A 25,486-nucleotide genomic window follows, 5' to 3' on the forward strand; every position below is an offset into this window, starting at 1 on the left:
CAATGCTCACTAGCTTTCTGCTCTAACGTTGCAGTGAAAACAACATTACAGAAATAGTGCCACACAACAAAGGGGTATGCTGTGTTTATGTTTATGCCACTTTATGCCATATTAGGTAACAAGAAGATGCTTTTTTGTCCGATTAGGAAAATCTAGGCGGTATCAAATCATGATAAGGAGTTTATCCAGTTTAACTCTGAAGATCCATTATCACTGATGTCAAGCAAAATGAAAATGTGTCAGTCCTTATTAACTAGATAAACTGGGCAGATAGATTACTTGAAAGAAATAAATCACGTCTCTTGAGCGATGGCTATTTTAAATGATCTGGTTTCAGGGAACAGCAGATGATGCAACCCGGTTTACTTAACAAATATTTGTCGTCCACATAAAAAAGGATTGAGATGGTTCTGCTGCTCTGCTGGTCAGTGAACCCAGAGGAATTGGTAAACTTAGAGAGGTTTTAGAGATAGCAAGTGTCGTAAAGACTTGATGAACCTCCGTAGCTGTGAGGAAAGACGTGTAATACTGACACTGGCAGCAACTTATTAAGCCAAAGACGTATTCATAACCACAGCAAAACCACGTTATCAGAGACAGACACACTGTGATTTTAACCTCTACAACCAGGACCAAACACAGGGCCCCTCAATGCAAACCAATGTTGTTCATGCCAAAAAAGTTGTTCATTCTTTTAATCCTGAGGACTGCACAAAATGTGTAAGACATTAAGAAAATGTAATTATGATTTGATGTTTCAGCCATTAAAGTTAAGGCCATCCTTGGTTTAAGTATATTTCTCAATGAAAGCACCACGTAGCTTAAAAGAAGTGTTAGATCAAGCTATCTATCTTATCATATTATATGGAGAAATTGTTATTTTATTTTTTTCCAATTTAAAACTGCTTGGGGGGAGTTTAAATATAAAATATATTGATTGAGTATTTAATGATGAAATATTTTGAGGGGCTAACACAGTAGTATAAATGTAAATGACAATGACTATTAAAGCTGCATGCAGCGATGAACTGGAGCTCGCAGTCCACGTGTGCTATGTAGATGTATTCAGGGCGACACCCTCTACATGTTCGAGCAATTTGGAGTAGATGGCAAACTGTATGTGGAAGTTATAATGAGTTGATGATTTTATGGCGAAGCATCAAAATGGACCGTGCCACCAGGTGTGACGTAGGTGACAGATTTTAATGAGTTTTGTTCACAGATGCTACCTGCAAAGTTTGGCGCAAATTGCTGAAATGGCCTTGGAGAAGTTGGAAAACGTACGATTTTCATTTTTGGCAATTTTGTGAATAGAAATTTACTGCAAAAGTTGGCGTGGCCTACATCACACAATGCAGCTGAATTAAGGGAACACACAGATATAAGGTTTAAAAATGTCAGCCATATTATGTGGGAGTTATTTGGCACCAACTGCTGTCATTTTTGGTGTGTGAGTTACAGGGGTCAGTCTATACCACGCCCATGAAGTTGTTATTTAATAACTTGAGTATCGTTTGGAATATCAAAATACTTTTAAGAACTTTTTTTGTCAGGAGAGTCCAAAGATGCTATGTGCAAAGTTTGGTGCAAATCGGTGAAATCGTCTGGGAGGAGTTTGAAAAAGTAGGTTTGTGACATTTCGCGAATTTGGTAAAAAAAAAAAAAAAAAACGGTAGGCGGGAATGGGCGTGGCCTATACCACGAGATTCAGCGCAACTGAGCGAACGCTTTGAATGAATGTGCAACAAAGTATATGTGAGTCACGAGCCAAAAACGCACAAACGCACTACTTGATTATAGCGCCACCTAGTGGTGGAAATTGAAGACGCGAATAGATTATGATTTTTTTTGAGTTTGTGCAGGTGTGACATGTATTCCAAGTTTGGTGAGTTTTGGAGTATGTTCAGGCAGTGAAAATGCGATCATTTGCGACAAAAAAAAAAAAATCGTCACTACAAAAACAATGTCACCAATACCCTGTGTTGTTCACTCAAAATCCAATAAATGTCCGTTATGAAGATGGTTATTTGTTTAATCATAATGGCACAATGTTGATCTAAGCTGAATAGTGTGAAATACAAAAGAAAGAGTTGAGGCCACTCAGACACAGTAGAAATGCACCTGTAGCTCATGTGTGAAGTACTTACATTGTGCTGAACTGAGCTCTTGCAAGAAATAAAAAAAACAAAAAAAAAACCCAAAACGATTTTCAGCGAGCAGCTCCAACATGTGTAATGCTCTGTTACTCCACACGATGACGCCCCAATCCCAAATTCCTGCAGCGGGACAGGCGGCCTCCACCCTCCCGCTGACAGCGGTCCTGTTGCGTGACATCAGCCGGAGTGAGAAGGAGGAAGCGGAGCGGAGCAGCTGTCAAGTTGGACGAAGATACACACAGAGCACGAGCAGGAAGTGTGTTTTAGGAATGAAGATAGCTGAAGAGCCCTGCGGACAAAGCCCTGGACCAGCTGCGAGGGATAAACGCACGTTTGAAACAAAAGTACCATGTTCACTGAGCTATGGATATGTGTTAGAACATGTGTTGCATTAATAATAATAATAATAATAATAATAATAATAATAATAATAATAATAATAATAATAATAATAATAGTCAACTATGGAATTTAAAAGTCTGGATTTTCCTGCTCGTAAAAGGTTGCATGTTTAAATCCTACTGGATGTACTCCACTCTACTCTGTGTTTGAATATGCAGAAAGGTTTCATGGATTCTTTTTGATGGTTGGTGTGCCTCACTTTCATGTATTGTTTGTCAACAAGGCTGAGCTCCTTTGTGACTGAGATTAAAGGCTGCACAGATACAGGACTACATTAAGAACAGCCGGGACCGTTAGTCTGATGACTATTTCAAACTATAACCCAGTTACACAAGCAGTTTATTCCTGTTTATTCAGGACACCTAGATACATATTAAAAAAATGATGTAGTCCAACAGCCCAATAATAAATGATTGTTACATAATGAAGTTGCTGAATCTGTTTTAGAGAGGGGTTATTTTAACTTTATGGTTCCATAAGAAGCTACAGTGAGTGGTGCTGTGCTACATGATACTGTTTCGTGAAGGCAGCATGTGCAGCATGCAGTTAAAAGTTACACTTTGTCATGAGCGATGTAGTGTAACTGCAGTCCCCGTTAGCTGCACACTTACAAAGCAGTCTAGACAAAACTAGTCCATGACTAACTCCATGTGCATACAAGTGCACAGTTACTGGATTATGCTAATGAAAAGGCACGACAGAATAAATGATCAGTTAAGCCCATCAGTTAAGGATAAATTCACTGAAATAACTCTTCTAATATTCCCTGTTAATTCTTATGTAATAGTGCTTGTTGGTCCAGCCCATGTATCAAACTGGGGTGAAGAGTAACATAGCACATTTTAAATGTGAGGTACTTAACTTAAGCATACCCAATCTCTGCAACTATACACTTCTACTCGACTACATTTAAGAGGAAAACTTCCCCACTACTACTGTTATTTATGCAACATTGATAGTAACCCTGATTTTACATATAAAATACATGATCAGCTTAAAAAAATATAATACACTGTTATAGATTAAAGGACCCGCATACACACAGTTCTGCTGCTGATTAGACCTGCTCAGGTTTAAGATCTGTTGGGATTTAAATGAGGTCATCACGTAGGCTACTTATAAGATGATAAGATAATGATTTAGTCGTAAAATGCCCTGCAACAGAATTAAGGAGAGCTTCTTCCACTACTGGTATCAGATCCAGTATGGTAGCTCAAATACTCCTGGGGCACTTCTACGCGAGAGCTTTTCAGAGAGCAAAATGTTGTGCATTTTACTCTTTGTAAAAGTTTTTATTCCACCTTAGCACTTGTTTTTGACTTTTTTCTTTGCAAAAAGTTGGTGCAAAATAGTAAATAAAGAACTATAATTTAGTTTAATGCTACAGATACTATCAAGCAGTAACAGTAACTGTATCATGAGGTCACAAAATTACATTATTTTCAGGATCAGGATTGGAATCAGCTTTGTTGGCCACATATGTGTACAAAAACAAGGAATCTGACTCTGGTTAACTTTGCTCCCAATGCACAGGGAATAGTTTAACAAACATTAAATCTAGAGAAAAGTAAACAATTGAAGAATTTTGACTAATAGATAAGAAATAGTTGTAGTTATCAGGAGTGCAGAAATGTCAGCAGTATTTAAATTGAAAAAAAAAAAATTACAATGACAAGATTTCTATTTCCTTGAATAAAACATTTGTTGAGTGTTAATTTTCAGTGATACTGCTGTCAAATTTGACCTCGGAACATAAAATAATATTACGAGGACACTATTGTATTATCCTGCTGCAGTTATGCATCATAAAATTAAAAGAGAAAATAAATACCATGATTATGTTCAATCTCCCATCTATTAATGCCAGAAGCACTTTGAGACCGACATAATACGAACGTTCTCCGTAGTTGGATGCACGTGGGCAGGTAAGTTGCAGAACGCCCCCGCCCCGCCCCAAAAGTAGAAACGCCTTTTATTTTGAAGGGGCCGGATGTGGCACCCCCTCGCCGCGGCTGACTTGACGGCGTTGCAGAGCTGTCAGTGGAGCAGCCCAGTGCGAGCGACAGGCAGGGAAAGCCCTCAGACAGTACGCGCAGTGTCTCCGGTGAAGACCGCCGCTCCACACTCTGCTGGCTCCACGCTGAGGGCTGCGCCGCCACACGGACTGAAAAACAAAAAAACAAAAAAACAAGACACAGCGCGACTGAAGCTGCACCGTCGACCCGGTTTCTTGAGAGGGGGGACATGGCTGATGTGAGTTCAAACGAGTCGTCCACCGCGGACGTGGCGAACAGGTTCGCTCGCAAAGGTGCTTTGAGGCAAAAAAACGTCCATGAGGTCAAGAACCACAAATTCATAGCCCGCTTCTTCAGGCAGCCGACTTTCTGCAGCCACTGCACCGACTTCATCTGGTAAGCCTTCCCTTCTCCCACCTCCACCTCCACCACCTCCACTCCGCTTCCCCCTGCCCGACTGCTCTGCCTGTTGCATGTCGGATAACTTCGGTCGAGTAGCCACACTCTGCTCGGTGATGTAACACAACTTCACGCGAACTGTCCCGGCAGTCTTCACACACACACACACACACACACACACACACACACACACACACACACACACACACACACACACACACACACACACACACACACACTTTTCATACTGGTAAAGTGACGGTGCATGTGTGTCCGCAGTCTTCCAAGCGCTGTTTTGTCTCTCCGGGGATCCCAACTTGTCGGGGTTTGGTCCAAGCGGTGCCATATGGGAGGAGTTCTGCTGTTGTTTATGTTATTAGCCGAACGTTTAATTCCCAGCGCGAAAATGAAAGCGATCGTCAAATCCCCGGACCTCTTTCTTGAGAAATGTTCCTTGCATTAACTCTGAACTAAAAGATATCTGTTGCAGCTGTTCAGGTCCACTTCTGGATCTGGTGGAAGTCTCTGGATGAGTAACAGGCTCCCTTTTCCTGGCGAGCCATCCAGCCTTCCATTTATCGGCTGTTACTGTGGAGAGCAGCTCAAGGATTTATGGCTAAAAACTTACTGGAAACTTACTGGCACTGTGAGGCCATATGGAAAAGATCTTCACCTACACAGAGAAGGGGCTCTGCATTATGCTCATGGTGTTGAGCTTGCAGCACACATGAAGTGGGCGGTGATGGCAGGGAGTGGGCCTCTGTGCTGCACTTCACTGCCAAGTTAATGTATTTAGAATAGTATGACAGATATACCTCAGTTTAGTTGAAAGGTTTCATCAGGCTGCTGCTCTGTAGAGATCACCTCAGGTGTGTCTCCACCGTGAGAGGAGGTAACTCGCAGTCAGCCGTGTAGAGTTGCACCCACGTTCCCGGTCCTGTGCTGTTTGCAGGTGGGAGTGTGAGCTCAGGCCATTTACCGCTTGTGGCTCATAACCTCGACAGTTTTACAGCGTGACCTGTGCTTCATTCCTCAGCAAAGCACGGGCTCAACGTGAAACTTGAAGGCAGCAACAGCAAGAACTTGTTGATTTGCCGTATAAAGGACAGAAGGGCGGCCTCTCTGCGCTGATTTTCATGGTGAATCAATCAACACTTGGATTGATCCTTAATGCAACAAAAAACGTGTTGCTCATTTTTACTTTTTCAGTTTAACAAATATAATAAAAAAAAGTATGATGAACCTAAGAAAAAATCTTCTGCGTGTACAGTGTACACCTCTATCCAAAGCCATGGCTGTTAATCTGCTGCTGGTACGGCCTTCACTCCTCTGGGATTTGCTCCCATGCAGCCACAAGAGCGTTACGGTGAGGTAGACACTGATGTGTTCTGATGAAGCCTCGCTTAAAGACCGCGTTTCATTTCCTCCCGAGGGTGTCGACGGGGTCGAGGGTCACGTGCGCGCAGGGTGTCAAGTCCTTTCAGCCAAACTCAAAATAATATCGCTCTGTGGACATTGCGCATTTCACATGGGCAACGTTGTCATGTTGAAACAAGACAGTCTTCGCCAAAATGTTGCTCCAAAGTTGAAAGCACAAAAATCAGTTGTCCCCAGATGGAATGCTGTGAGGGGTTTTGTCACAACCATAGACTACTATTGCAATATACAACAAGTAATGAATCTGTTTTTTTTATCTACTTTACAAGGCTCCAGAGTTGACTTTCTACTCTGGATTCACTGGTGTGCATAGTTTTCCATTTAGATGCACCCAATAATACATTTTGAAAGTTATTACATAACAACAACAACAAAAAAAGATGAAAATAAAATAATGTTAATGACTGAAAACAGGAATAAAGGTGCAGATGAACATTTTTCTTAATTTAAGCCACAGCACAGGCAACAGGAAACTGCAATACCCTCAGTTGTTTAAAAGTTACAAGTGCTTGGCCAACTCAAATAAATACATCAGCCTCAGATATTACTGGAATATTAAAAACCAGTAACAGGTGCATCGATGAGACCAATGGAAATGATAAGTTGGTGCCCTGCAGTCTTTCATACACATTCATTTCCTAATAAAGAGGCAAATTCTATACCTGAAAAAATCCTTCCAGGAAACCAGAAACAAGCAAGTACGGAATGATTAGATGACAGGTTGGAGAGGTTTTTTCTTACATTAATACAGTTGTTCCCTCACATTTATGGTTGCTCTTTGTTGTGCCTTAGTGCACAAAACATTGGAGAACCATGCACCTTGATAATCATTGTCTGATGCAGCATCAGCGTAAACCTCGATTGGAACTAAGGGGACTTGTGGAGGAGTGTCCATGTGCTTTTGTTCATAAAACAAGGCTTAAGTGTGGCTTCAACAATGTTATGCTCCAATTTGTGCTCTCTCTGTGTGGAAATGTCTTTATTTATGTCCATGTAAAATTCAGGCAACAGGTGACAATTCAAAATAAAATAGAATAGAAAGCTCTCAGGCAAATGGTTCATCAAAAATAAAAGCTCTCTGCTACTGCTCATGTTGTTCTTGTCCCCTGCATCCCCTCTGAACCCTCCGCCGCTGTCACAGAGTGTAGCTGTCAGTATACTGTCTTCTTAAATATTCATTTTAGTGTTTTGGTCGCGGGAGATGACAACAAATGCTTCCAGCAGAATATGAAGAATTGAAAGCTCTGATGTACATTATGCAACAACAGCCTGTCCCTGTATGAATGAATGTATGTATGAATGAGAGGACTGGCTGTGTGTGAGTGAGAAGGAGCATAAACAACTGCTTAATTCAGCCTTCTTTGTTTTCGCAGGGGGTTTGGAAAACAAGGATTCCAGTGCCAAGGTAAAAACACAACTGACTGACATCTGACTCATTCAGATATGAGATCTCTGTGTGTGTGTATGTGTGTGTGTGTGTGTGTGTGTGTGTGTGTGTGTGTGGGGAAGTACATATGTGGATAACAGATTTGTCTGTGAGCATGCCTCTGGTTATTTCTTCTCACTGTTGAGGAGCATGGATAACGTGACACAATTTTATATTTCATATTTTTCATTTCCTGCACACTATTTCCATCCCCCTCATGATTTGTTTGCTACTTTGCAAGCATGGCATTATTTGTTTACTCTCAGTCATTGTAGTGTCATGATGTGTCTACATCATGTTATCCGAGGCTCATGAAGGAAGATGCGCCCTGAGTAACAGTGTTTATTCAATCTTTTGCCTATCTAGAACTGTACTTGGGTTTGTTGTTGGTTCCCTCTGATACCATGAGTTGCCTTTTATGTCTGTGACACTACTGGCAGTTATAACTGGAATTTGATGTGCTGTTTAAGTGCCTGCTGTCAGTGAAGTACCTTCTAAAAGGTGAAGCTTTTAATTAACGAAAACAGGTCTGCTGGTAACGAGTAGTTCGACAAAATGGGGCTCACAGAAGTGTGTTTGGTTTTAGCTGTCTGAGCTGAAAATGAAAGGGAGAGACTATTTTTTGCGAATATCGGGGACAGAGAGGAATAGAGAAGAGGGACAAAATGCACTAATATGGACAGATCTTGCTGCCCACGTCAGGACCAGAGGTGGATTTCCCGTCAACCCTCCATTTTGAGCTTTAGCATGGATCAGCTCTGAGAATTCCTCATCTAATGTGGAAACATTTGGGCCTGCCAGAGTCCGACTCTAGTGAGCGCCCAGGTAGCAGCGCAGATGATGTTAAACCGATATTTCACTCGGATGTAGTCTTAATATAGGGAGGTACCGTATTGTCTTCAGGGTTGCCGTGTGGGCTATGTATCCGGATATTGGATATGCAATGAAAACCGAATGAAATGTGTCACAATATAAACTCACATGTTAACATACATGAACTGTTATTACATTGTTGTCTTACATTAGACATCTTCCATATATGTACATTTACACATTTTACCATACATAATAAAGCAATATCTCCATACATCCCAACATGTATGTATGTTTCAGATAATCATACATGATCTTTTAGGTAACATGTATCTGGATATAGGGGCATTTTTGTCAAATTGCAGTGCCGTATGTGAAGCGGGCTTCTTTTTCTAGGCTCGTCATTACACTCTAGACACTCTGAATTAAAATCATTGCAGTCACAGGCATTTATTGTTGCATTTTTTTCGTGTAATTCTTTCAATTTTGTCAGTGCTGGATGACGGCTCTTGTTTACATCATCCGAGGCAAGTTTGTGAAAAAGGTTCAAATGTGTCACAGTGGATGACTGAATAGAAACTCTGTGGATGGATTTCCTCTCACCGAGTTGTTCAGTAGAACAGGATACAGTCGCTACACGTGAAGAAAAACACTTTGCCATGCGAGGCGTTTGATCTCAATGAATCAGAAGCGCTTCCCTCAAGAGCGTCAGGGAGAGTGAGGCATGCAGAGGTCTTTATTGAATCATTGCTCATCCCATCAATGCATTTAGATGGTCATAGTGTCTAGCGTGTCTGGGAAATGCCCACATAGGAGCAGGCATGTCATGTGTTTACATGTAAATCTTCCCCAGCAGGCGGGTGACTGCACACGGCCCAACACCCACTCATCTATGTGATCTCCTCTCACATAGGTGAGATGCAGTCGGCTCTCAGACTGTTTGCTTGTACTTGGGTGAAACCAGGCTCAGTAATGAGTCAGTCCAAGGTGTCGGGAGTGTTGACAGCATAACATGTTTTTGCATAACCTGACATTATCGTCAGTGCGTCCGCCAACCCCCTCCCCTGCTTTCACAGCAGGTTGTCATTGTCTTCCTGCCTCACCACTACCGTCACCGCTCTTGATGCGGAAAAAGATAAATTGAATGATTAGAAGGACGAGGAGAGGTCTTGAGCACAAATATTGCTCTGGACTTTTTTCTTTTTTCATCTGCGTCAAACATTAAAAACATCCAGGTAGGAGATTGGAGTGACTGCACCACTAAAACACTGACCACTCCTCCTTCTAGTGGAAATCTGTGCCTGGATCTGTTTTTAAATAAATAATGTGTGCCATATGAACATGAAGGTGATTGGTTACACTTCAGCTATTCAGAAGAAAAAGAGAAAGGTAATCAATTATTAAGCTAAAAGGCCTATAAAATGAGGGTTTTAAGTCTTCCAGCAGAGGCAGAGAGCCTCTCAGTAACTCCTTGAAAATGACAGTTAAGTGATAAAGTGGAGAGAGGCATTTCTGTAACAAGACTGACATTTAATTTTCAGCCTCCTTACTAAGAAAAAGGTGTGGGCTGCACACAATTACACCACATGTGTAGGTTATCGTGGTGCTGAGCCTGAAATTGTGAGGCATGATCAGGCTTTTATGAGTCACTGCTGTGTGTCATGGGTCATGGTCTGTCACGGTAACTATTGCAAATGCATGTTTTATCATATCATACAAATCTTATTTTACTGAGCTGTTGATGTGATTTTGCTGACCTCGATGTTGCCTGCCGTGTTTACACCTCTGTTATAAGATTGTGGCCAACATGATGCTGGAATAGCTAGCACATTTTTCACTACCATTATAAGACATAATATTACATTATATACATTATATTTACACTTGATTTATTGTTTTGGTTGTGTGGTTTTATTTTATTCATAATTTATTCATTAAGGGTATTTTCATATTTTTTCACGTTCTGATTCTTATGTCTAAGTAATTCAAGTGCATTGCTATTTGATCGGGTGCACTATATCATCATTATATGAGTGGCATAAAACAACATCTGACTATGAAAACCCTCAAGAGTTGCAAGGCTGCTAATGATGCAACATGTTAGGGTGCAGGATGAAGTGCTAATGCTGCCTCGTCCTGTACGTTGTGAGGATATACTGGAGGACAGCACATTAAATCAGTATATTCTCATTATGTTTAGGGTGGACTTTTTTGGCTTCAAGTGAATAAAAATCAGACCACTCTCAGTGATGAAATGTTAGAAAGTTAATGTTGTGGAAACAAACAAGCCTATCAGTAACCACCGTTCTAGATGGTATCTGTGCTGGAAACCATTCTGTCTCTTGTCAAATGGCTACTTCTCCTGCGGAGTCCTATTTCAAGGCTCTGGCCTGCCGCTGTTGTGCAGCAGGGTGTCTCAAATCACCATTTAGTTGACATTGTTGTAGTGGCGGGCAATTTGTACCCATGTCACTCAGCAGATTCAGCGTTCAGATCTTGTTAAGTTCACAATGTGGGCTGAGGGTCAGGGATTCTCATTTGGTTTTGATCCTTTGGAGCGCCGATATGACCAAAGGTTAAGGTGCCAGTGTAACCCTGTTCTGTGACCTGTTTCACATTAATGCAGCTACACTAGTTAATAGAGCGCTATAGTGTTCTGTTGAGCTGCTGAGCAGCCCTCCTTAAGTGTTTGGGGTCAAGTTCCCTCTTTCAAGGGCAGCTGTGTTGACACTTACTATAAGAGTGTTGGTATAATAATACTGTATTTCCTTGTTTAGGATTTTCCAGAATTTCTGCCACAAAGTGACTTTTCTAACATAATGTACATGCTATCATGACCCCATTGTGCCCCACTGCTGTAAGCACACAAAAACAGCCAAGCAAACAGTATTAAAACTATTTCAAATTGTATCAGTGTTAACCCTTTTGCTCCATCTGACGCTGGTAATGCACGTTCTGGTCTCCTTTGATAGGAAATTGCTCCTCAGACTCCAAATATTTGTCTCGCAATTTGATGTTCTTTTTTGGCCTCTTGGTAAAACAGCAGCAGATGAAATTAAAGTGCTTCGTGCAGACTATAATTTGAGAGTGTCTGGGGGCATATTTCATCAAAAAGCAGGAAGGAAATTAAAGGAGAGGTAAAATCACAACACAAAGTCTTTATGAAGTGTTTCTCTTGTTATTCCAGGAGAAAAGAGTGTTCAGTAGTGGCTGTGGAAGTCTCTGTTTCTGGTTTGTTCACTGCAACTAATTCAGATCATTCCTCCAGTGTTGACGCTGATGGATTTGCTCTTGCTCAGCGGTTTCATAGGGAGATCTTCTATGTTCCTCGTTGGATTGGACCATTATTGGCAGAATATAGACAACCGAATTCCACCTGAGGCTTTCCCCTTCCCTGATACCCACAAGGAGGAGGCTAATGAGTATTGCTATTCTGCCTCTCAAGAGAGAGGACTACTTGATATATAGCCTTACAAGTGCAGACATGTGCAGATAAAGGTTGATGACTGTTTGACCACTGATTTTAGTCTGGCAGCCAAACACATCTGGACCAATTTTGTGGCGATTTTGTAATGAGAATAAAAACTAACAGCAGACCTACTACAGAAAGAAGTACTGTGTAACAATTGTGCTGCAAAATGCATTATGATAAGTCCAACTAAGTACTGGGTGATTTGTAATGGCTAGAAAGAACAAGTATGATGCAGTTTGTCAATCCTCCCTCACATTTTCTTTATCAAATAAGCATTTAAGCAAATAAGTCCATAGTTATATGTAAATATTTTATGTATTTCCAATTCAACAGAAATCCACGGTCACCTTTGCTGGTAAGTCGTCTTGTTTGTCACATTAGATGAAACTCCCAGCGTCAGACAAATAATAAGGAACACAAATATCTCTGTGCACCAGACCCCATCAGTGAACATGAAGCGGCTTTGTTTACCTTGTGCTGCGCACTGTTTGGACAGTTCTCAAAATATCCTTGTGCACATCCGCCACACTGTCATCCCTATAATGCCTGTTGACAGTCCAGGGAAAGGTAAACTCAACTTTCAGCACCGTGGCGGTCAGAAAAAGAAGGCAGGTTATGTACAAGTAACATATTTGAGCACTGGCTGTGGTTCACTACGGAGCCGCAATGATGAAATGAGTAATCGATTAGTTGTCAACTCTTAAATTAATCAGTTTGAGTAATTTTTTCAAGAAAATGAAAAACAAAAAACAATCTGGTTCCGGCTTCTTATATGTGATTATTTTCTTGTTTCTTTACTCCTCTATGGGTTGTGAACAAGCAAGACATTTAGAGTACATCATCTTGGCCTTTGGGAAACACTGATCACTATTTTTCACCGTCAAAATCAGTAGATTCTACAGATTTGTTTGTTTACGTATTTAGTTATTTATTTACCTGCACAAATATGAAGAAGCGATGCAAACTTCAAAGTAAGGGCAGAACACGGGCATCATCTTTCATTTCTGAAACAATTTTAGATTTTAAAGCCTCAAACGTAATTTTGCTTCCCATCATTTGAGCCTACAAGACATTACTGTGAGCAGAAATGGAGCGTGATGGAGACATGAAAGCTGTGTTGATTGTGGTCATGAGACTCTAATGAGTCTGCATCCTCAGTCGGGCTGTAAAACCACAAACCACCGTGCTGTCGTCGTCACTTCATCTCTGTTACCTCAGTGGCCGAGCCTTTGTTTGCACCTTCCTCTGTAGGCTCTTTAAAGTGGAGCGAAAACAGAGCCAGATTAATTGCTAACCGCTTTGATGCTAACAGCTGATTTTCTTTCTCATCCTTTCATCTCTGTCCTTTAACCTACGTGCCTGTTTCTCTGTTTGGTTATTTCATGGGCTCACAGCCAGAAGACTAGCCTCAGAGTGGCCTGAGTCCTGGGTGGCTGCCCACTGGGTTGCTCCAATATGGCCACTTTCTGTTGCTATACACATACGCACACACACGCACACGCACACGCACACGCACGCACACACACACACACACACACACACACACACGCACACACACACACACACACACACACACACACGTCAAGATGACCCTCCTCTGCTCTGCTCCACTCAAAAGGTCTGTAATTATTGAATTATTCTATCTTGATGTCCATCTAATTCTGGGAGAAAACAGTATAAAGGGCCAAACACAAGAGCATGGCAAAGCAATGTTAACTATTTGAGTTGTGTGTGTGTGTGTGTGTGTGTGTGTGTGTGTGTGTGAGACAGATGAAGGGGGCAGAGTTCAACATAGGCTATATTTAGCATTGCTCCTGGGTCCCCAGAAGAGACATAGAGCTATGCATAGAGTTGGTTCTGTTTATAGGAGGACACTTGTTCTGTCTTTAGATGGTCACTGTGTGATTACATAAGGGCTTTGTCAAGGGACACACATGTCAGTCAAGTTGGCAAGTTACGTACTTGACTGTGGATAAATGATCAAGCTAGGGATAAGATTTTACTGATGGTAAAGACATTATCAGTTCTGCGTGTTAATTATTAATTGCATTCCATCACCGGTTATTCCTCATTTTGAGACTGAGACTTTCATTTCTTCAGTGAAAATACAGTACAACAAAATACACTAAACTGATACAGCATTTGGCCTTTTACACATTGAGATTAAATAGTAACATCTCAATTTCTAACAGTATGTCGGCATTAAAGACATTTATCATATCAGATGAGATTTTTATTGGAGTAGCAGAGTAGCAGGATTTTTTTCTGTGCCTTTTAGTTTAACTAATCCAAACAATGCCTGTGGTTTGATACAGCAGTGAACAGCTGTCGATTGTGTAAATAAAATGTTATAGATGCTATAGACGGTAGATGGTTATCAGGACTGTGACCAGCAGTGCTACCTTGTGCCTGCAGAGATGTAGCCTGACTGACAGAGACCATGATAACCAAGGCTGCTCCAGCAAATCCACTGCAGTAAAAGCTCTTATACCCCAGCTGTGAGAGGGCAGGGTTTCCATGGGGTCTTAAAAAGTCTAAAATTTGACAATCTCAATTTAAGCTGCCATTCAAGGTGCCAACCGCACACCAGGAGCAATTTGGGGTTCAGTATCTTGCTCACGGACACTTTGACATGCAGCTCAGCTCAGTCTGGAGCTAGGATTTGAACTGACGACCTTCCGGTCACTAGCTGACCTGCTCTACCCACTGAGCTACAGCTGCAAGGTTATCACAGTTAACTAAATTCAATTAAATGCCCAGACAAAAACTAAACTAAAACTGCTTGATCACTTTTTAAACTAATTAAAACTAAACTGAAATAAAAACAAACCAATGAAAATTTTAATCTATAATAACCCTGACACACACACACACACACACACACACTCTGTTCTGCATTGTTTGAATTGCTTTGTGAATGGCAATAAATTTGGTTATTTTTTAAAGCAATTTTGGGACTTTATTTTCCCTTGCTTTTTCCTATTTCGTGTAGGTCTTAAATTTAGTTCTAAATGTTCTTAAAAACGGTCTTAAATTTGACTTGTTTAAAGCTGCAGAAACCCTGGAGAGTCACCACCTTGGATTCGCGCTCACCAGAAATTAAAACAATTGTTAGCTATTGCTTTTAATACTTTTAATCCACACTGCCAGCGGATCCATAAGCACAAAAGTCGCCAAGGTTAATGTGACGGGGATCTGCTAACTAGTGGTGATATCAATGATTAGTACTTACAGTGAGCCTCATGTTCTGCAGCTGCAGCCTGCCAGGTTATTGCACATTTGTGGTGCACTACTGGTGGTACCATTGTTCTTGCACAGCTATAACAGATAAGATTGCACAGGATTGAACATGTTCAACTTGTTTCAAGGTAGTTATGCTGCTAAATACTTTCTTTTAGTCTGTTCCTGGTCGTTTCCTGGATGTAGATCTGCTGTATACAGAAACATTACAGAACAGATCATATTCTGTGATCAGGAACACAAAATAGAATTTCATTTTGCTTAATAGTTTAGTGGATTACTGTGTTGTTATTGCATGGGGACTGCTGCATGCTGTAAATTGTCAGTGCTCAGATTTTAATGCTACCCATCTGCATAATGCTGTAGTAGTCGATCATGTGTGTTGATTTGTGTGTAGTGTCTCATTGTAAATAAAACTGATGTTGGTGCAAAAATGTATTATATACAGTAGGTCTGGACAATATGCATTAATGTAGTTTTAGGATATACTGTGTTACATAATTGCTGCTGGATGTTTTGAAATCTCCTTTAAAGCATGCAGATGCATTGAAACAGACAAGTATTTTAGTTTTGATGAAACGAAACAGACACATTCCAGGTCAAAATTGGATTCCAAACATATTAGAGATGCTCATGGCCAACTGTATGTGTCTTAAAGCCTTCCTGATCACTGTGGATGTCGACTTGGAGGTGCCGGCTAGCAGCTTGTGTCAGACCAGAAGCCGCATTGCCAAAGTAAACTGAATGGCTGTTTTGAATTTCCTTGAAAGCCTCTTGTCTCTCGTCCCGTTTCTTCCCAGGCAATTCCACCCAGCTGCATTAAGGTTAGATTAATCCATCATGGGGGTATGCATTATTTATCACCTCAGTTCCCACCATGCATTTAGGGAAGATGCCGTGTTGTGTTCAGAATGTGCCTCATGGCTCTAATTGTGTTTGGCACTGTTTAACGTGGTGTTTGCACTGTAAAAACGCTGCTGTTTATCATATTTGTCAGCCAGTGTCAGAATATGTAAATCCCAGTGCTTACAGAATTCATCATTAACATTGCTTTCTAGATTTACGTGCCAGAGCGCTGACATTCAGTAAAACATGTCAATATTTTAAATGTGTGTTGTGATGTTGGTTGCTCCCTTGCTGCAGTTCTTCTCTCCATGCTTCTGAGTCAGTATTAGATTACTTTCTGGGCCTCCATGGAGACCTGGACAGCACGTCGATGCAATTCTGCTTGTTTCTTGGCACAGGGTGGCTCCTGCATGGAGGGAAATACATCTTCTGACACCTGCATGTCATGAGATAATAGAGCCCTGTTCAGTTCCTGATTGCATGCTGTCATGATGTAGCCCAAATCTGTTTCACAGTTTGATAAGGGGATTTGTGTGCAGGAAGGGGACCGGCTGAGCAGTCCCAGGTGGGATGACGTCCACGTTCCTGCTGTCAGGCTGATGTCACATGGAATTTGAATGGTCACATTTTTCCATCTCTCTATCAGTTGGACAACACAGTGACAGCAAAGCATGTCAGGATTTTGTGCTGTTGTTAAATTATGACAAACAACTCTGAGCTCCCGGATTTGGGTTCTTGCATGTTGGCTCAAATACTGCATTTGACTTAACTGCTCTCAGCCCTCTTTAGATGTGACTACAACTATGTAGGAATTTCCAGTGCTTTGATATTTGCAGTGATGATAATCTTAATTCTCTGTTTATATGCCACGCCCAAAGAGTGCTGCGGATTGTTTTGGGCTGGCAATTTATCTTTTTGCTGGATGTGTGATTTCCCCTGTTGAGACAGGCATTGGATTCGATAGGGAAATATCTGCTCTTAATGCATTGTTAAGTAGGGAGCTAACAGAATTTGTATAGCTGTAATGCAATTGTCTATAAACTTGTGTCTATAGATATGATGCTTTTATGGTAACCACTGCAATTTTAAACTTTTAAATACACATGACCTCAAGGCCTCAGTTTTATGATTTCCCTAAAACAGAATATGTAATCCCTCTCAGCCAATCTCTCTAACAACATTTACACCACTGTAAATATATATTCTGATCAGAATCTTTTCAGAATCAGCTTTCATTAGAATAGCTTTACAAGTTTGCCTGCATTAGCTCAACATAGTGTTTCTGTTTCTCTCGTCGTTCTGTTTTTCTCTCTACCTGAAACATGTTTTTTGTAAAGTCACCCAAAAAACAAACTTTTGGTTCAGTTCCACTGTCATAACAGGAGGAGAGCGTGTGTAGAGGAAGCGTGTTAATTAAGTAGCTGTTCAAAACCACAGTGTGTCGAACAACCTTGTTCTGACAAGTTTGTACAAAGCAACACATAAGTAGGCCTATGTTTTTAACAGGAAAGGTCGCATCACAATCTAGATTATCTGTCTCAGTCCCCAACTGTATGTGTGGGAAACACTGCTATCTATTAACCTCTACTGGATAATGGCGACATTTTATCTAAACCAGCATGCATGAGGCAATCTGTCGCCAACCTCAAAACTGCTGCTCCAACTTCTGCTTTTACTTACTACACCATCAACACTGCTCCGGTGTTCATTTGAAGCAGCAATACAATCTAAAAAATGCTAAGTAAGGCCTATACTTCCTCATGCTTGGCCTTGTGAACTAGGGAGGAACAGTATTTTTGTGTAATACTGTGTCTGCTTGTGTCGATGTATGTGGAACAAATTTGTATGGACAGTGTACCCATGTAGTGTGGGCTGGAGGAGAAGGCCTAGCCAGCAGGTCTGTGTCGTGGGGTCTGCTCTGTGTTTGCTCGAGCTCCTGCAGGAGGAAACGTTTGGCAGCTGGGTCATAACAGACTCGGGTTGAGAGCATGCAGATGCAGCATGGAGAGCCAAACTCTCAGAGCCTCATCACAAAGTGATTCCCTCTTTTGGCTTGTCAGGTATGGTTATAGTTGATATTTATTGTAGCGAGCTAGTTTTACAGTTCATGAATACAGATTTGTCAGGAGTGTCATATTTATTATTGGAAATCATTTTCTGTCCTTTTGTGCTAGCAGAGTAATATCTTTGGTAAAAGAGAGCCATAAAACAAGTGACACTGTTTACTTTCAGTGAGGACTAATACAGAAGTGGTCTACTTCTTGACTCCCTATTCCGCTGTGCAAGGCAGTGTGTAGCAATCACACATAAATGAATCCATTGTAAAGGAGGCTGAGATACTATTTCTGCACTGACAGCAGCCTTTGTACTGTACAGTATGATGCAACACGCCATATAACATTTCCATGTGTGACCTGCTTCTTCTTAACTGGGAAGTCATGCTTTCTAGCTGTTGCCATGGCATTTACTTAGTACGGGTCAAAATAGAATTTGAATTAGATTTTGGATATCGTTACATAGTGGTATGCCAAAAGAGGAAAAGTGTTGTCTTTTCCTGGTTCTACTTGTTCTCATACTTGCCTTGACATACTTGTCATTATACCGACATAACCGATGAATATTTATCAAAAATGTTGTTGTGTTAATGTTTTGTGAAAGTACCAATAGTCATCCTTGCAATATTGTCACAAGATTGATTGATAGAAATATTTTTTCAAAAATATGAAAGGCTTTTGAGGAGATCTCATAATATTTCTCAATTTACTGTGTAAGGTGATAGAGCCCAAATCGCAATGATTATTTCAAGGCTGCATCGACCAGCCCTACTGTCAGTACAGTATGTTGCTCTATCTGCCTACATGTATGGATGCAACATTCCTGTTGAGTTGTTCAGCTGTTGTTGAAAGTGCATTCAGGGTTGGGACGGGGGGGAATCATGATTCTCTCTTGAGCCTGAGAAGATTATTTCTCCATGTAGAAATGTCAATAACAATTTTGTAAGACTGAAAGTACATTCCTTAAATTTACACCAACCAGATGGTGAAACTAAGTGAGCGTAAACATGAGTGTTGCGTGAATTTGGTGAAGATGGCTAAGGGAAATGATGATATAAGAAAAGGTAATGGAAGTAAGTTGAGTAAGTTGTTTTGGTGTAAGTGTACAACAGACAACTTTGCAACTTTACCCCCTTTAAGTGTTTCTTTTAGGTATCACTGTTGGCATCACTGTCTCAAAGATATTATCAGTAACAGAGCTATTGCTAATGTTCTGGCTACTGTCCAAAGCATCCATATGCAGATGGTCTTATTCTTCTACAGCCATTTCATTGTGCAATCAGTGATAACTTCAGAATGAAAAAGTTAAAGCAAGAAAGTTGTCTATTTCCAGTTTGATTAATGATACCATTGTGTTTTTAAAAGTAGCAAGTAGTCACACAGTGAGTAAAAACAAATCATGTCTAGAAATGATGCATGGATAATAACTGTATTGCACTGTTGCCCTGTGAATCTGAATTGAATCTTGAGGTGCCTTGAGATTGCTACCTCTAATTCAGAGAAGTGTAGGAACATTATTGAATTTGATGGAGATGAGGCCAGCTGAGGACAAATGGAAAACAACAGAACCCAACTCACAACCACGAGTGAAACTGATAGGAAGTCAAAGTGAGCACACATTATCCCTGCAGATACACGGTGTCCTTTCAGAATACCACATTTGTGGTAGCTAGTTCAGTTTGACCTCTTCAGCAGCCGTAATGGTTTTTTAAAGTCGTCATTTAGGTGATTAAAGCCACGTGGATGGTTTCAATGTTAAATCTACTTTCAGATGGTTGATGATAATGTTTTGAGGGGCAGAATGATGCTATCATAGGTGCCTAATGGGAGCTTAATGGGAGCTTTTACTTGAATGAAGCGCTCATTCAGACTGTTATTTTTGTGAATGGGACCACCTGTTGTTCTGTCATTTGCTCATAGGAAGTGTGCCCGCTTAAAGGGATTAACTTTTGGGCTGGATGTGAGCAGCAGGGAACAATCCTTCTCTTCACCTCTGAATCAATGCTGTAACATCGACAAGTCACAAATCCCACATCTGCCTGCCTGCAGAGTAGGTCTGTGGGCTGGCTGCAGTGTCCCTAAGCAGGATTGTCTGTCTTGCCATTTATGTCCCTAAGCAGGATTGTCTGTCTTGCCATTTAACAACCACAGCCACTGCTTTCCATCGATGGCTGGTGATCTTCAGAGATCCCGAGAGATTCCGGTCAGCATTTCAGGAACAGGCACTCTCAGGATTTACTGATAATAGTCGGTATCCCACATCGTTGTGGATCTATAGCTGCAGCTTGGACAGAGTTTACCCTTGATTAATGGCATTGATGTCTTATGCTTTAAAAGGCAGGCCTGATATAAAGACAAGAAAATTTAAGTGGGGAATACCTTTTTCTTTTATTGCCTCTTCTTTTGCAATGTGACAGGGAGCGGTGGTTTTAACCAGATGGATTCCTTTAGGTCTGGTGTTGGCTGAATTGATAGTCCCAGCAGGATTTATTGGGATTATATAGATGGTGATATAATATTTGAGCAGTATGATCCACCCTAAATCTGAGGGGTTAATGTGCATACAATCTCCCACTGTTTCCTTTTAAGATATAATGCAGTAAAATTGTATGATGTGACTCTTAACCGAAACTCTTTTGTCTCCTGGCTGTCTTATCTTTGAAATTTGATCTCGGCAGCAGCAGAGGCATGGACTTGTTATGGATTATGTCATCAGCAACTCTTGTGTTATAGTTGCTTCATAAAACTGGTAAAACAGTGGTAAAGAAACTTCAATCTAGTGTCCTGAAAGCCATTAGCGACAACGAGCGGGTGCGATTGATAGGAAGGAAGTAGATTGAATTCATCTGTTACCCAGACAGATTTCCATCACTAACTGATTTGCCATATCCTTGGGGAACTTGTGAATGAGAAACCTGATGAGATGAAATAGATGTTGTAACTGTTGCCCAAAGTATCTTTTCATTTACACCACTCAGTTTTCATGATCAAGTTCCAGACTCCTGCACACTTGCCAACCCCCCTGGTACGTAACAGTACACTAAAGCACAAGTGGCAAATCTCTGCCATCAGTTGCAGTGAAGTCACTCATGGATTACCGATTACTGAATAATCCTGATGATCATGATTTTTGTTTCACTGGGCTTTATCGTTCCTATCATCACCGATAGTTATAGCCGCAGCTGTGTTGCTAAGCCTGTGTGACCAAAATGCGCAGTATGTTGTCCATTCTGCTGTATTAGTTTGCTCCAGCTTACACAAACAAATGCCGTTGTGTGTCATTTATGCCTAGATGTTGACATTTGCTCCCTGAAAGTAGTTAGAAGTGGCTGCCAACATAATCCATGCACAGAGCATATGGCCTGGTTTGTTACTGTTGTTTTCTTGTATCACTTTTTTATGGTTTCTACTTGGGCTGGGCAATATATTGATATTATATTGTTAACGTGATAAAAAGCTAAACATTGCTTCAGATTTTGGATATTGTGATATGGGATCATGGACTGGCATGTGTCGTCTTTGCCTTGTACTGGGAGCATTAATTAATCATTATCATGGTGAAATAACAAAGGAGTACCCTGCTTATTTGGTCACACTAATGCCTCATGAAATGGGAGTCTTTGTGAAAACAGCAGGGAGTACCGAGTGAGCTCCGCTTAGGATGCAGTCCAGCAGACGGATAGCCTTCCCATCTGGACATGAAAGACTTGAGACACTTAAAGCTTCACTTTCAACTTGAAAATGTTACATTCGAGCCATACAGCGTCAGACAGACGTCCAATGAAATCTGTATTTTTAGCCCAGAAAGTAAATATTTGCCTTAAGAGGAAGGATCGGTCTCTCTTTGTGCCGGCTCTCTCTGTCCCCTGTTTCGTCCCCAGAGTTTTTAACACCCACTCTTGTTGAGGTGGTTTGATGGCAACTTTCTAGTCCTTGAATGGCCCTGACCACAGTTGTCAATTAGACTGGATCCCAATAAAGTAATCAATATGAGTCCGTTCAGAAGCACTGTAGATATTAAATTGCAGGTTTACTGGATGAAACAAAATCTATAACACTTCAATACAAATGAAATGAACAGCTGTTGTTAGTGTTTATTGTGTTTAGGTCCTGATGTAGATATCTTGTTCAGTTACTTTGGCTGTGTTTGCTGATGGATGGCGAGGATGGCCAATCTGTTTTCTCCTTGAGCTAATGACTGTTAAGCCTTTTATTTACAGCTGGTCGACTTCCCCTGTCTGTATGTTTATGTCTTTGTCATTTGGCTGATATAGATCATGTCTTTGTTACTCAGAGGTAACGTAAGTGGCGAGATCATAGCAGGGCCCCTTCTAATGCTTCTGGCTGAATGAGCAATTTAATTTCTCTAGCTCTTAACCGTCATCATTATGGTTACAATGTGTCCTTACAGACACTTTGTGATGTTGTAGCGGTGAACAGTTTCTCTGTCCAAGCCTTTGTACTGCTGATGGTCCTGAAGTACAGATCTCTCCATTTCTTGCTTTTTTTTTCCATTAAAGCCAGATATTAAAAAAAAAACATTCATTCATTCAACATTCAACATTCATTGAATATTCAACCCATTTGGGACATCACCCATTGAAGTATGAATTGCTAGTCATTAGCTTCAAATGCTCCATTGAACAACAGAGAGCGCCAGACAATTTTGAATCAGTCATTCCAGTCAGACACTCTTTAGTTATTGGAAATATCTGGGTCATAACTGGAAGCTCCTGCATTCTTCATTAGGCGTGCATGTGTGTGGAAGCACTTCTAGCTTAAAAGTACAGTTTGGACAGTTTTGTGTTTATATGTTTGGTGTTTATTCAGTTTGAGAAACCCACGAGATCTAGAAAGCAGTAGGGTTAGCTCCAGGCTGACTCAACTGTGGATTTAACAGTGTAAATGTGGATATAGCATTGGGGGCGGAGCCCCATTAACTCCCATGAAAGCTGCTCAGTGGCACATGAAGCCAAACACATTTGACTTCCGGTGTATAACATTACACAAATCTCATGCATTTTGGGGACCAAACAGCATGTGCACTAGAGACTTCTGCTGATTGAGCCAGCTCACTTCCAGTTTAGCAACCGACTAACTTGAATGGAAATTATGGTCTTCTAGGCTTTTCAAATGTTACAATTCTGATAGTGAAATGAGTTATTTTGTGAGAGTTGTGATGCTCCAAAAAATGTATACAATGTTTAACAGCTGCTTCTTTCACAATCTAAGTTCATGGGAAAGTCCTCAGGGCCCCAGTGCATGACGTGACGTTGTAATTACACAGTTCGACCGCTATAAAAGTTTTCACCAAAGCCTGCCACACTTCCTGGGGGCTTAGACTCAACAGGGACACTTTCTTGTCCCTGTTGTTTGGTCAATACAAAGGGTCGGCCTACTCGCTTGAATGGTAATGAGGTTTCATTACGTCTACCGAGTCTACTGACACCGTATTTCCATGGAAATGGAGATAACGCTTGCATAATGTTTTGAGAGTGAATTGCCCTACAGCATGAGTAGACTTTGATAATATCTTTTATGTTATTAGGAATAGTTGTATAGTCACAGTATTACACTCGAGGGTATGCTTTATCGTCATTAGTGGCACCGCAGTGACGCGGTCAGGACAAGCACTTCCTGTCCTGTTATATTGCTTGAATATGGGTGATTCTAATGGCAAGTACAAGTAGACTGTTACATAAGTGCTTCGTCAGTCATATTGAGTTGCTGAAGGTTGTTGGAGGAATAGTATTTTCAAAATTGAACCAGCTTTTGTTGAATGCTGACGTATTTGTTATGTGGAACATGAAGGGCACGATGCAGCTCAAAAGATACTGCTCAGGAAGGAAATCCAAATAACTGTCTACTTTCTGTCACAATAGACTCTGAAAAGCATTAATGTTTCCAATGAACGACATGTCATTTTTCCAGTTACGCACAGAGTGAGATGAGTATGGACAAGGACAAGGACGGGTTATGTGCCACCACAAAGTCCCCCACACAACAGTGGGAAAATCAAAAAATATTTTCATTTTCTTCTGTCATTTTCACTTTCCCTTCCCCTTCCTCGCGGGTTTGTTGACTCTGTCTGCAGTGATGTTTATTGCTTCTGAAGTTTGTGGGAGTTAAAAGGCCAAAGCAGACACAGCATGTGAAAATAAAATTTGTGAAGTTCACATCAACTTTACTTTAATTGTATTGATGCAAACTGATGTAGAAAAGAATTTCCTCCGGTGCTATCAACCATATCAAACTTTTTGTAGCATTCAGCACTGAATAGCTAAACTTTGACTGACCTGAATTTACCTCTGCCAGACTGTTACTGAGGGGATCATGCACATTGGTGAAAATTTAGCTTTTTTGAGAGACATGCATTCAACTTAATAAAAGGTGTACCTTTCAGAGGTACACGCCACTTTGGGTACGGATCAGAATGCTTTTAAAACTGAGAGGGTTTGCTTAATCCATGGGGAGGTACAGCACCGAACATTACCAAGGATTAGAGAGGGATATTACTGTCTGAATGCATTAGAGGTGTATTAGATAGCTCCATGATGGAGCACAGACTAATGCACCAGGCTCTGAATTACAGCGTAATCTGTATTTAATTGCCCTGAGTTTTGTTGTGATAATGGCATTATCTAATGGAAGAGCTCTAGAAGGGTTTGTACCAAGACAGAAGGCAGGGGAAATGGAACAGGCAGAGGCGTATTTACAGATGTGGGACTCTCACTTAAGGACGATTACACAGGTTGGTGAACTTGTGACATTTTGTGAACCCCAGTTACACAAAGATCCCTTTCTTTTTTGTCCTTTTAGAAATTTACCAACCCTTTTCAACCCTGTACAGTGAGGAAATGAAGCACTTGTTTTGGAAGAGGCCTTTGTCAGTAAACTATTTGCATGCCTTCCAGCAACTGTGAAGACCAGCAGGCTCTTCCTGTCTCTCAATCAAATGGCACACACACATATTTTTTTTTATAGTTAAGTTATATTCCAGAGCTAGCATTTCATCTTTTGGACATAACCCAGTGCCCATCGCAATAGCTAATGAAGCTACTCGTGCACATACACATGCTTGCGTACCTGTATTCAAAATGGACTGATGCCCTGGTAGCAGGTTTAAACACTAAATATTGATTTGGTCAGTCCCATTCCTGGATGTCAGTGAACACATGGTCCAGTCATATCCCTTGTGTTCTGCATTGTCTGGTTGACCTTTTTGT

The 25,486-nt window shown here is 40.9% G+C and overlaps 1 protein-coding gene across 4 annotated transcripts in view; it reads left to right on the forward strand.

Annotated features, from left to right (window-relative positions):
* The first annotated feature begins 4,143 nt into the window (after positions 1-4,143).
* The window catches only part of prkcaa (protein kinase C, alpha, a), a 146,817-nt gene continuing 125,474 nt past the window's right edge, over positions 4,144-25,486 (forward strand). Inside the window, exons 1-2 of one of the 4 annotated variants that reach the window (XM_037098137.1) lie at positions 4,144-4,969; positions 7,783-7,814. In XM_037098137.1, coding sequence (XP_036954032.1) covers positions 4,803-4,969; positions 7,783-7,814 — 199 coding nt within the window. In that variant the 5' untranslated portion in view covers positions 4,144-4,802. The remainder of the gene's footprint in view (positions 4,970-7,782; positions 7,815-25,486) is intronic. The other 3 variants (XM_037098159.1, XM_037098148.1, XM_037098168.1) reach the window with 3 other exon arrangements.

Source organism: Acanthopagrus latus, chromosome 1 (genome assembly GCF_904848185.1).
Source record: "Acanthopagrus latus isolate v.2019 chromosome 1, fAcaLat1.1, whole genome shotgun sequence".
NCBI classification, from domain to species: Eukaryota; Metazoa; Chordata; class Actinopteri; order Spariformes; family Sparidae; genus Acanthopagrus; species Acanthopagrus latus.